We start from the raw sequence: 12,877 nt of genomic DNA, 5'->3' as shown, positions 1-12,877 counted from the left end.
TATATATACTTAACAAAAAACAAATCAGTTATTATATATTTAATTCTTGAAATTGCCGGTATTTGGTAAATTTCAATAATTACAAAATTGGTGGAACCAGGCATTTTAATCTATTTTGTTAAATTTTTGGTTAATTTAAGCTTGGCGAAACAAATGTAAGAATAGTTGTTGGCTATAATACTTGATAAAAATATTTTTGCTAGTATGACATTAGTAAAGAGATCCAGACTGTATTTTACGGCACATTCATTATGTAGTAGCTTAAAATAAAACATTTACTTTAATAAATAAAATGTATTATAAATCTTTATTTGTACAGGCCACAACAGTCCAATATATTTCAACTCTCATCGTGGGGAGACTCTAGCTCCAACTCGTAATTTCGCTACAGAAATGACACCATACAGTTTGCAACCATATGATTTTGTACGACATCTCCTAATGTCCCAAAATACAGTTTCAAAAATACTAGGTAAGTTATATAAGTCGCTTTTAAAGTAATAACTACCAGTTAAATTTCCTTTCTTTCTTTTGCTATGTATATTCTTAAACCTCTATGACTTACAGCTCTGAAGACCAGTAGCGAAACAATTAACATGATGATGCCGAGCAACGAATCTCATATTTTCATTGAAGATGAGCATTAGATTATCTTAGTATGTACTTCTTACTTTCTTATTCTAGAGACCCATTTTCAGGAAAACTCTTTCCAGTAATTAAACAAATTCTAATTGTAGTGAACTAGAATAGCACAACGAAAAACTGATAATAAAATAAATAACTCACACTAGTCACACATACTAACGACTTGTCGCTAGATTCTGTTTACTATATTAATTGCTTAACTTTCTCAGCTATTTGTCTATTTGAGCTCCATTCCAATTATTTCAACACCATTTGATCTAAAGTCATATTAACAAAATTCTATAGTAAATGAGTTGTCTTAATATGCATCTCTAAAGTCTCGATATTTACAAATGCCAATTAAAAATAATATTTACGTTATTTATCAAGTGTATCACCTTCAAAAACTTATTTTTCTGGAGTTTTCCTGATTAATTTTTAATGCAATACCAACAATGTCCAATCCATTGTACCAGAATATATTGAGATTATTCAAACGAAATATTTTAGCGGGACAGAGCATAAAAGAGCCTAAATAAATAACGTTCCACATTTACTATATCATATTACTTACCCTGTTTTCAAGCTTTATTCAAGTATTAAGGTCAAAAATCAATTATGTTCGTAATATTTAGTTGGAGAAGACAAAAACAGTTTGTTTTTCCTCCACATAATTCAAATGGTATCTTGTTTAACTTTGTCACAGCAAAGATACATTCAACAAATCCATAGATACTGATGTAGTACACGTTCTTACACAACTGTCCAACTGATGCACAGTCAGTGTGACTCACAGCCTACCAATAAGTAAATAAATACCCTATAGAGACAAATCTGCGGTCTCTTTGACATCATATGCTAATAACTCGGATGCATAAACACAAGTATATAGTTGGTATGAGCTCATTCGTACGATGACTCAAAGTCAAATAATGGGAGGGTGGTCAAATCGAGGATAATTACTAGGTCACTTCCTAAGCCGCTGTCTACAGTGAGGAGGATCACAGGACAGTTTCAGTCACATCGGAAACAACAGGCTTTGCGTAATTCAAGCGCCCAAAACCTACAGAATGAATTCTGCGAGCTGTTAGGAAAAGGGTGAAAACTAACCCCTATTAAAATGGACGTTACTGTTGCAGGACAGGTGCAAATGTGGTCCAATACCAGCAACAGATGGAAGCCTTTCCTCACTCTAGACAGAATGGTACCTCAACAGTGATAAACATCATGTGTGCTGTCACACTATCATCCTCAGTAGCTTACCTAGTAGGAGCTAGAGCTGACTCAGCCCCATAGCCCAGGGATAATTTTATTTTATGTAAAATTAGATGGGATGTAGAGCACACAACAATTATTAGCTCCTGGGCCAACACATTCTTATATTTGGCACTGACTCTCCTAACGTAGTTTTCTTGTTCCAACGAGTCCAGAGTTTCATCGTTTTCGGATAGTGAAGGTATCTGGATTTCATTGAAACTTCAGCAAATAAAAAAAAATTATCTGTAGTATTTCTAACATAGTGTAGATATGATTTTGGTAGCTGGACATTTACAGAAAACATTATCAGAAAAAACTGTAAATGGTGCTCCAAAGTGAAAATTCCAACTCAAGGCCTTGTATCTATCTGTTCACGCCAACAGCTAGTTTACTAAATAAAGGTGTGATTTCTGCTTCTTCAGTCCGAGTCACAAAATGAATTCGGTGTGTAACTATGCTTTTTGTTTGGCCCTAAATAGGGTAGATCCACTAAATACTGGTGCTAATCTAATGCCATGAGTTTTGTTTATATATATCCAATAAAACAACTTTAAATAATTATCTACGTGCAGATTGCTATACGTCGATACAAAGGTTACGTTGCAAATTAAAAAAAAATGTAAGTCGTATGAGCAAATACATTTACCATCAGAAATTAAAGATTTACTTCTCACATTAAATTTTGTTGATGTTGGTCAAAATTACACACGTATTTGGTAAAAAAAAACTAAAATTCTTCACGCTTATCGTTAATTTCTTTTTAAAATATTAATCATTATTGTGTCAAGAAAAAACATCACTTATTTAGGTTTGAATTTCGCGCAAAGCTACAGTAGGGTTATCTACTCTAACCGTCCCTAATTTAGCAGTGTAAGACTAGAGATACGACAGCTACTCATCACCACCCACCGCCAACTCTTAGTCTACTCCTTTTTCAATGAATAATGGGATTGACCGTTACATAATAACGTCCCTACTGCTGAAAGGGCGAGCATGTTTGGTGTGACGGGGATTCGAAACCACAACCCTCGAATTATGAGTCGAGTACCTGAACCATCTGTCAGTTTTAGTTACCAGTTTTAGTGTAAAGTAATGAAATAAGTAACATTTCGCTAAACAGATGTGTGGCCCTGGCATGACCAGGTGGTTAAGACACTCCATTCGTGATCTGCGGGTTGCGGGTTTGAATCCCTGTCAAACCAAACATGCTCGCCCTTTTAGCCACGGGGGCGTTATAATGCCGCAGTCAATCCCACTATACGTTGGTGAAAGAGTAGCTCTTACACTGCTAAACTAGGGACAGCTAACAGAAATACCTCTGATGTAGCTTTGCGCGTAATTCAAACCAAACCTGCCACCCAGCGGCTCAGCAGTATGTCTGCAGACTTACAACGCTAAAAACCGGGTTTGGGATACCCATGGTGGGCAGAGCAAAGATAGCTCATTGTGTAGCTTTGTGTTTTATTTAAAACAACAACTACAACATCAAACCAAACCAAATGTCGTATCAATAAAATATTCTCGCCAATACCTTATAAAACAACAAAATTTTGTTTGTTTGTAATTAAGCACAAAGGTAAATACAGAATGGGCTATCTGTGCTCTGCATATCACGGGTATCGAAACCTGGATTATAGTAGTGTGAACCCGCAGACATACGGCTGTGCCACTGGGAAACAAAACAACACTCTCTCTTTTAACACTAACTATGATATTATGATAAGTAACTGCCTCTACTATAATGATGCTAATGTATATTCGGTTGTAAAATTGTACTTTTATAAAGCACGAAACACTAAATAGTTTTGAATTATAGTTGTTCAGGTTATAGAATTTTTTTCTCCTGTCGAAAATAAAAACATAATGTTTTATATGCTTATGAAACATAAAAGACATAGGCATACATGTTTTACATGTACCTGGCTCAGCGGTAAGTTTTCGAACTGATAATGCTGAAATTCATGTTTTGACACCCGCGGGGAGAGAAGTGTATTGTGCAGTTTTATGTTTGATAATTAATGAAAATTGTTGATACCACTGAATAAACACATCTAATTATTTTCTATTGAGTAAATTACTTAATATTTTTTTCTGTTAAAAACAATTTCTTTTTTAGTATAATTAAATTGTTGCTAGTGATGATTTGAATTCCGGAAGTTTCGAATTTCATGAACAATATTATCTTCAAACTTCTTAGCATTTCATCTACTGTTATTTCATCGTTTACAAATGTGTAAAAACCCCTTTGAAAAATCAATAACTTGACTTTTTAATTTGATTTGAAGCTAGTTCACAGTGTTGCAGCAGATGCAAATAATAAAAACAAAAATGGAACATTTGTTAACATTTTTGTAAGTCTTATTTTGTAGAACGTAGAATTATGGAATTATTTGAACAAACATTATGTTATACAAAGAAAATTGTTTTAGGAGAATAGGTGGAATTATGAATTACACATGTTATTTACATAATTATGTTATCTGGTAATACGTTCCTACAGGACGATGTTACGAAACAGGAGCTTTGCGTCAGGGTATAGTAGGTGGAAGCAAACCAAAAGTGGCGACACCCGAAGTTGTAGCGAAGATTGAACAATACAAGAGAGAAAATCCAACGATATTTGCCTGGGAGATAAGGGAACGTCTTATATCAGAAGGTATGTGAGGTTTTGTGTACTATATGTAATAGAGAATTATATTTTATTTCCGAAACTCACTCAACATTCGTGTTTTAACTTGCTGGTAAAATTAGCACAGCCTGTTAGTGCTGGACACATGCTGCTCATATTAATTCATCTTTGATAAAATGATCATTCAGACATAAAGAAAGAAATGTTTACATTGAAAGCTACTTTGAAAAGTAAATAAAGAGAAAAAAGTCATATTACATTCCTGAATATCAAAGTGCTAGTAAATTATTGACTACGCAAGCATTCAGGATAAATATATTATATACAAAGCTGTTTTAAGCTTCGGTTATGTATTTGAGATTAATTACAATTAATATCTGTCCTCCCAGTGATAGAACCATATGTTTAACGACTTACAATGCTAGAAAGTGGGTTTTGATACCCGTAGTTGGCAGAGCTATGTGTAGCTTTGTGCTTAGCTACAAAATGAATAAACAACTTACAGAGAAATGTTACCAAGAGGTCGAATTAAGTCATTTTTAGTTTCATGTTCATAAAAGCTGTGTAGTACTAAAGAAACATATAAATATTTAAATCATGTACAGCTTCTATTCTAAATAAAAGAAGTTGCACCGGATGTTTCAGTAGATAAACAATGGTGCGATTACGTACAGTAAAATATCAATTTCTTTTCATCACTAGAGAATTTACGAAGTCTAAAAAAATATATAAAATCATATAATAGCATATGAAATAAAACATTAGCTCTGCAAGAATTGCTGAATTTCGAGTTCTTCATACAGTTTTAGTTCCCTTAATTTTTCTTTTGAATAGCTTCAAACGATGCGTAATAACTTTCATCAAAGTAATGTGGTAGACAAATAAAACTATGAAAGGGCTGATTTGAAAGGAAAGATTAAGGAAACGTTCATTACCTCAGCAATCAAAGTTTTTCCTAAAAAAATGTTTAAGCAGTGGAACAACGAGGGATACAAACGACAGTAATTTGGACATCATACATCTTGTCGAAGCAGTATTCTTTTATTTACTACATTGAATTATTTAACTTTCCGACCGACTGATGGTAGGAAGTTTGTTGAATTATAATACTTCAGTTATCTGTTTTTAGTTCAGGTTGTGTAGAGAACTGATTAAATTACACTTGTTACAAAAAATATGATTTAGTTGGATAAACATGAAAGGATTAATATTTCAGCGTTTCATGTGTCAAACATCATTACGATAATCCCAGATATCTGTTTTTCCCTAGAGCTTATCTTCAAGGCCCAGCATAGCTAGGTGGTTAAGGTACTTGACTCGTAATATGAGGGTCGCGGGTTCGAATCGCCGTCGCACCAAACATTCTCGCCCTTTCAGCCAAGGGGATGTTATAATGTAACGGTCAATCCCACTGTTCGTTGGTAAAAGAGTACCCCAAGAGTTGGCGGTGGGTGGTGATGACTAGTTGCCTTCCTTCTAGTGTTACACTACTAAGTTAGAAACAACTAGTAGAGATAGCCCTCGTGTAGCTTTGCGCAAAATTAAAACAAAACAAACAAACTTATATTCAACCTTCTCTATAACAAGTTTAAAATAAGAGAACACTTTATGTTGCCGGGATTTAGGCTGCACGTTGATATTTATCTCAAGTAAAACATGTTAAATAACACTGGACAACAAATGATTTGAAGTAATTTCATGTTGCTGATTTCAAAAACGTAAACAAATTTTGTTTATAGCATCTAGGTTTTGAGTTATTGTAATATTTCCATATTTTATCACCACTGTGTGAAACACCATGCAATCAATTCAGTACAATAGATTTATACAGTAAATTTAAGTTTACTTGAAGAGTTTAATGGGTGAAAGGCGTACCTTTTTGATAATTTTAAAAATTGACTGTATTGTATTGGTGTAAAATTCCAAATATACTGTTTACATATGCTATTTGTTTTTATTATGATTGAAACGAATTGCAACCCTTTATTTTTTACCGCATTCAACTACTCCGCCCTCTCGTGAATCTTGAAGCCCTCGCGTGCTCAAATTGCTAGAACTTTCGAAGCATCTCAAGAATGAACAGAAAAGGGGCGGAGTCATGTGCCTCTAACTCAGTTGGTAACTTCGCCTTACTCAGTACAGTCAAAGCAAACTTCTATCTTCTTTCTCCTATCATACTTGAGATATAATCAAATTCTTATAAACCTTGTTTTTGAAATATTATAAACTCTAGTTTTGTAAAAATAAATTATTTTATAATTTTTATATAATCATTTGAAATGTTGGCTGCTTTAAATTTAAATGATGTCCGAAAGTGCAAAAATAACCCAAACAGCCTCTGCGATTATTATAGAAAATATGTTACAGTTTCACGGAGGAAAAAACACCATACACATTAAAAAAGTAGCTAACTAGCACAATTTGAGTGCAAAATTGGTGCCAAGAGAATCAGTGGATTCCACGTGTGTGTTGTACAGTTTGCACATTAGCTGAATAAGAAAAAATCAAGTATGTCATTTGCAGTTCTTATGATTCGGTGTGAGCTCAAAGATCACTTAACTGACTGTTATTTTTGCATGACTAATGCTTTTGGATATTCAGGCAAAACTAAATAATACATTAAATATCCAGCTCTTGCATCTGCAATGATACCAGTAGTAACTCGTGGGGATGACCTTCCAGTGTTACATTCACTAATGCATTAGGAAACATATAAGTTATCCTGTGAATAAAACATGGACTCATCTTCATCTTCTTCATCAAGTAATTCTGTACTTGTGGTACTTCAACATAAGCTGCCTAATCTTATCATACAAGAAGAGATAAATAATCTGGTTCGTGACTTGTCTATATTAAAGCAGCATGAGAATCTTCTTGGATCTCGTTTAAGGCAATGGAACTTATTTCCAAGAACAAGAGATATATAAATATGTTTTGTAATAATTCTATCATAACTCGAAATTAGATGTGATCAGTAACTTACAATATGATTTTGGTTTGGTTTGGTTTGAATTGTATGCAAAGCTACACGAGGGCTATATGCGCTAACCGTCTCTAGCAGTATAAGACTAGGGGGAAGGCAGTTAGTCATCACCACCCACCGTCAACTCTTGGGCTACTCTTTTACCAAAGAACAGTGGGATTAATCGTCACATTATAACGTCTCCATGCCTGAATGGGTGAGCAAGTTTGATGTAACGGGGATTTGAATCCGTGATTCTCGGATTACAAATCAAACGCCTTAACCACCTGGCCAGGCTGGCCCCAACCATGATTTCAGAATCAGCATTGTTAAATTACTCCACGCATTTTTTCTAGAATAAATTTGTTCTTGGTTTGTTTTGTTTTGAATTTCGCGCAAAGCTACACTAGGGCTATCTGCTAACCGTCCCTAATTTAGCAGTGTAAGACTAAAGAAGTGATCGCAATCCCTTGCCAACTCGTGGGCTTCTCTTTTACCAATGAACTAGTAGGATTTACAGTCACATTATAACGCTCCCACGGCTGAAAGGGTGAACATGTTTGGTGTGACGGGGATTCGAATCCGCGATCTTTGGATTACGAGACGAGTGCCTTAACCACCTGGCCATGCCGGTCCCCAAATTTGTTCTTCTTGCCCAGTCTAATCCATTCTTAATGAGATACGGTTGTATATTTTTCTTAGGCTTACCCATTTTTCTTTTTAAATACAAGGAAAAAGGATGATTAGAACAGCTTCCTCATGAAATTGACGTACTGATATTACTTGCCTGCCACTGTTTTATGGTATTGTCCTAAGTTTCATTTCATTGGTTTATCTTAGATGTCACAGTTATTGGTTATAATAACCCAACACACGGGAATGTCATGTTACTAGATTAGTACAGTGACGGAGTTACACATATTTCTAACAACAGGATGTCAGAACTTAGGCAACGCTGGCCACATAGTGTAACCAAAACGACAATATGAGTTCAGTTATAAGGTGTTAGCCTATCACCCCTACCTCATTCAAACATTGACCTATTCCTTTTAGCACATTTGTTATCGTGTTAGATATCGTGGTGATAAAAATGTGATCTAAAATATTTCAGAAACACCTTTTAATTCGAAGCTATTTTTTATAAACACTTCAGGAGGTACAATAATGAATATTATAATTCGAAAGAATGGAAAGAAAGGTTATCAGTCTTGAATATATATTATAAATGTGCAACCAGTGTTAAAATATGCAATCATATAACGTTCTCGTCATCAACTATGTACTTTGTATACTTAGTCTTTTGTGCTCCCCTGCTACAGATAAACACTGTGTTACTTATGAACACAACGACCCTTTCAAAAGTTTTGAACCACGCCCTGTAGAATGTCAAGACGACTTTCAATTTTCTTTGTTACATACTGGGATATAAACTTCGAGGCTATTATCTAGCGAAAAACAAACTCTTGCAAAACACGTGGTTGGTGTAAAAACTACGTAATGCTTGACTGGTTATCAAGGAACTTCCGGTCGAGCAACTGGAACGCAGACAAGTCATATAATTATTGTAAATAAGGGAACGTATATAAAATTTATTTCTTGGTTTATTAGCATAGAAACCCCGAATGGTTTACCTGCCCTTGAACTTTTCAAAGAATTTATTTTGGTTGTCATATTATATTTACGGTTTCACAAGCACGTTTGTTCTGCACGAGTAAAACGCATGACACAATATACAAATTATATAAATACGCAGGGTTGTAATTTTAAACATTTAAAATTAATCTTTGTAATACATGGACCTTGTCTAAAATCGTTCTACTTTTCTTGGACAAGAAGTAATTGTAATTGCATCAATCACGACATGCGCGTGCAATAAAAAAAACTCGATTATTTTAAAATGAAATTAAATGTTGGTCCCTTAAACTAAGCTACATGTTCACGACAGGTACTCTTGTGTATTGCTGCTTCTCGTGCCTCAACTTCCTTTCCTAAACGGTTGAGTATCACTAATTTGTGCCCTTTTAACACACAGTTAAGCTCAATTTTGGGCTGCACACGCACATTTGGACACTCTCGTCGGGGGAAAGTTTCCGCCCAGTTAGCGAAAAAACTACGCACCAGTCTATGGTTATTTCTTATAGTTAGTTACATAGAAAAACCTGTCTAACTCAGAGTCCCATCTATCAAGATGACGGAGATTAACACGTCTTACAGATAATGCAACAGTCTACACATTCAAACCTTCCTCAGGGTATGATATGTAGAGATGAACTTCGCTAAGATTTACACTTGAATTACTTGCCAACATAACCTAATCCTATTACGTAGCTCTATTGACCAGCATGACAACAGGTGCCTGATAAGAACCTGACATTAGTGCTAGTTGGACTATCTTCTGCTAGAACCCACAGCTGTTTTCCAGCTCACAAATTTTCTAATGAGCGGTACTAATTTTTTTTTTTTTAAATTAGTGTACGTACACATACATTATACGCAACACACTAATGTAGAACGCAATAAAGTTTAAGTAACTTTTGGAAACTTGTAAGTAATAATATGTAGCAATCAGTAAGAGATGGTTGCTTAGATAATGACGTCTGATAATCTAAAAAAAAATGATGGAAATAATTCTGAAGTTTTTTTGGCGCCAAGTCTTTTAATGACATTTATGTAACCTGGTGATATGGTAGGTAATTAACTGATACAGATTACGTTTCAAGATTACAATTTCATTGGCAACCAATAAGAACTAACATATTTTGAATTTTAGTCGCTTGTATCTTTAAAGGATAATTTTAATATCTGTTTTTAAATGTCCACGCATGGGGAGAACTGAACATAAGTTTTTCATTAATTATTAAACTGCTGTAGTATGAGGCTATTTTTATGGTTTCTGAGACAAATTGTAATCAGCCCCATGATTAATACCTAAAAACAAAAAGATACAACAGATTACTGTATCTCATATTCATCTCAGTCATCTGTTCTTTGTGCACATTGCGTCAGGCGATAATTTGCTGGATCCAAATCATCTATTCAGGTTATCCAGTCATTTTGCATTATTGTGCCGCTGGTGTCTGGGTATATACGTGGATTGTGTCAGATGTCATCAAAGCAGCGGTCTAGGTGTAATTGTTAACTGTGTTAGGTGTCACCAGCACAGCAGTCTAGTTATATTTATGGATTGTGTTAGGTGTCACCAGAACAGCAGTCTAGGTATGTTTGTAGATTGTGTCAGGTGTCACAGGTATCACCAGAGTAGCGGTCTGGGTATGCTTGTGTTGATGGTAATTATACTGCGATAGCACGTTATCTGAACAAAGTTCTGTTAAAACAGGTAGATAGAGTATGGGAATGGATGGAACTATCCGACAAAAGTAACTTTTCACGGAAGATCAGTTTGTTCAGTAGCATATTGTTGTCGGTTTAATTTATATCACAAAGTGGAATATCGTTTCCGTGTTTTATCTTGATACCACTCTGAAAAATAATGCCAATTATACCTTAGAGCTATTAGTTACTTTAGAAGCTATTAGTTAGGCTTGTTTTGATAATCAGTTTCTCTCGTTTATTATTTTGCACACGCAACTGTAGCAAATCATTCACGTATAATTCAACAAAAGCTACTTTATAAATTTTACATACTTCTAATTAACTTTGAGGTACTTCGAAAATTTAAGGTCTATTTCTCACAGAGGCTTCCAATGCGTTTAGTAGCATGTCTGCGGACTCGGGTTTCGATACCCGTGGTGGTCAAACCACAGATAGCCCATTGTGTAACTTTGTGCTTAATTCCAGACAAACCATTGCGTTCACAAATAAACAACTTATGAAATCTTGCACTTAAACTTATTATAGGACAGCCATGGCTGGGTGGTTAGGGTGCTCGTCTAAGGGTTATGGATTCGAATCCCCATTCCACCAAACATGCTCACCCTCATGTGGACGCTATAAAGTTACAGTCAATTCGTTGGTATAAGAGTAGCCCAAGAATTGGCGGTGAGTGGTGATCACTAGTTGCCTTCCATCTATTCTTACACTGCTAAATAACCTTTGATCGAAATTCAAAAACATACAACAAACTTAAAGGTGTATATATATATATATATGGTTAGTAACTTATACGGCTACTTCAGTGCAATAACTAATTAGTAAATATTTTTTAATATAGCTAAATATTAATTATGAACTAGTTTTAACACTATATTTTGAGTAATAACCTGTTGCCGTATACAGGAGAAAATTGAGAAAGACAATTTTCTGTGTTATCAATGTCTGGTGTTCGAACTTAGATTTTCTTTATGACAGTTTCTTGAGTTTGGTGGATAGAGGGCTCCTTCCATTATTGCCTTTCACATTCTATTACTTTAGTATTTTTTCCGGTTTATTATACGATTCTCTTCTCTGACTTGATGAACTATTGTGTTCGGGATCAATACTTTTATTTTATTGTAATAAACTGTTGCAGCAGCCAGTGGCTAAATTACACAATATTTTATAGTAAGACAACGGTGCATTATAATTAACAAATATATTATGTTCATATTGTGTATTAGAACAAGCAGTAGCTTCTTATATGTCTAATTCCTAGGTGTTTGCGTCAATAACACGGCACCAAGCGTCAGTTCCATTAATCGAATTCTAAGAAACAGAGCAATTGAACGAGCTACCACTGAGTTTGCTAGAGCTGCAGGGTATGGACTCTATCACCCTTACGCTACGATTTATCCCTGGGGCGCTGCAGCGGTAACAGCGGCTACTTCCTCTTCTCCGGTTTGGTCTGGAAGTTACCGTTGTACTTCCTTACCAATAAAGGTGGAGCCCGTCACCGCAACCTATCTTCATCTGGCTAATAATCAGTTGCCATCAGGTGAAGTGTAATTTATGCTTCTTTTGTACAAACTAAAGTGCTGCTCAGTATATTAAGATAATACGATGTCTTTTTTTTTTTTTTTTATTTTCGAGAAATTAATAAAAAGTTTTTTTTTCCTTGGTTTTGTAAAATAGGTGACTATTTTTAGTGGATTTAAAAGTTATTCAACATTTATAGCTTTACAGTTTTTGCATAAGTCAGACTTTAAAAATATTTTTTTAAATATAAAATTCCACCACTATTATGATAATATCTTTCTTTTTCACCGATCAACTACAAACTACTATTTACTATGTCTTCTTAACTATAAACAGAAACGAATAACGTATCACCTGTTGAGCTGAGAGATCGACTAGGTTTCCGTAGAAACAGGACTACTTTTAGTTCTGAACAACTAGAGCAATTAGAAGCAGAATTCGAGAAAACTCACTATCCATGCGTTAGCACTAGAGAACATCTTGCAGGCAAGACTAATCTATCTGAAGCTAGGGTCCAGGTAAGTTTAAGTTTTAAATTTAAAATAATGATTGAA

The 12,877-nt window shown here is 34.8% G+C and overlaps 1 protein-coding gene across 4 annotated transcripts in view; it reads left to right on the top strand.

Annotated features, from left to right (window-relative positions):
- LOC143237956 (paired box protein Pax-6-like) overlaps positions 1–12,877 on the top strand; it is a 62,214-nt gene that overhangs the window by 36,189 nt on the left and 13,148 nt on the right. For all 4 annotated transcript variants that reach the window (XM_076477735.1, XM_076477736.1, XM_076477732.1 and 1 more), the window contains 4 exons: positions 320–472; positions 4,382–4,537; positions 12,064–12,342; positions 12,660–12,841. In XM_076477735.1, coding sequence (XP_076333850.1) covers positions 320–472; positions 4,382–4,537; positions 12,064–12,342; positions 12,660–12,841 — 770 coding nt within the window. The remainder of the gene's footprint in view (positions 1–319; positions 473–4,381; positions 4,538–12,063; positions 12,343–12,659; positions 12,842–12,877) is intronic.

The sequence above is a fragment of the Tachypleus tridentatus genome, chromosome 13 (assembly GCF_004210375.1).
Source record: "Tachypleus tridentatus isolate NWPU-2018 chromosome 13, ASM421037v1, whole genome shotgun sequence".
NCBI classification, from domain to species: domain Eukaryota; kingdom Metazoa; phylum Arthropoda; class Merostomata; order Xiphosura; family Limulidae; genus Tachypleus; species Tachypleus tridentatus.
The sequence above is the reverse complement of the archived record's forward strand: the minus strand, read 5'-3'. Positions and strand labels throughout refer to the sequence as shown.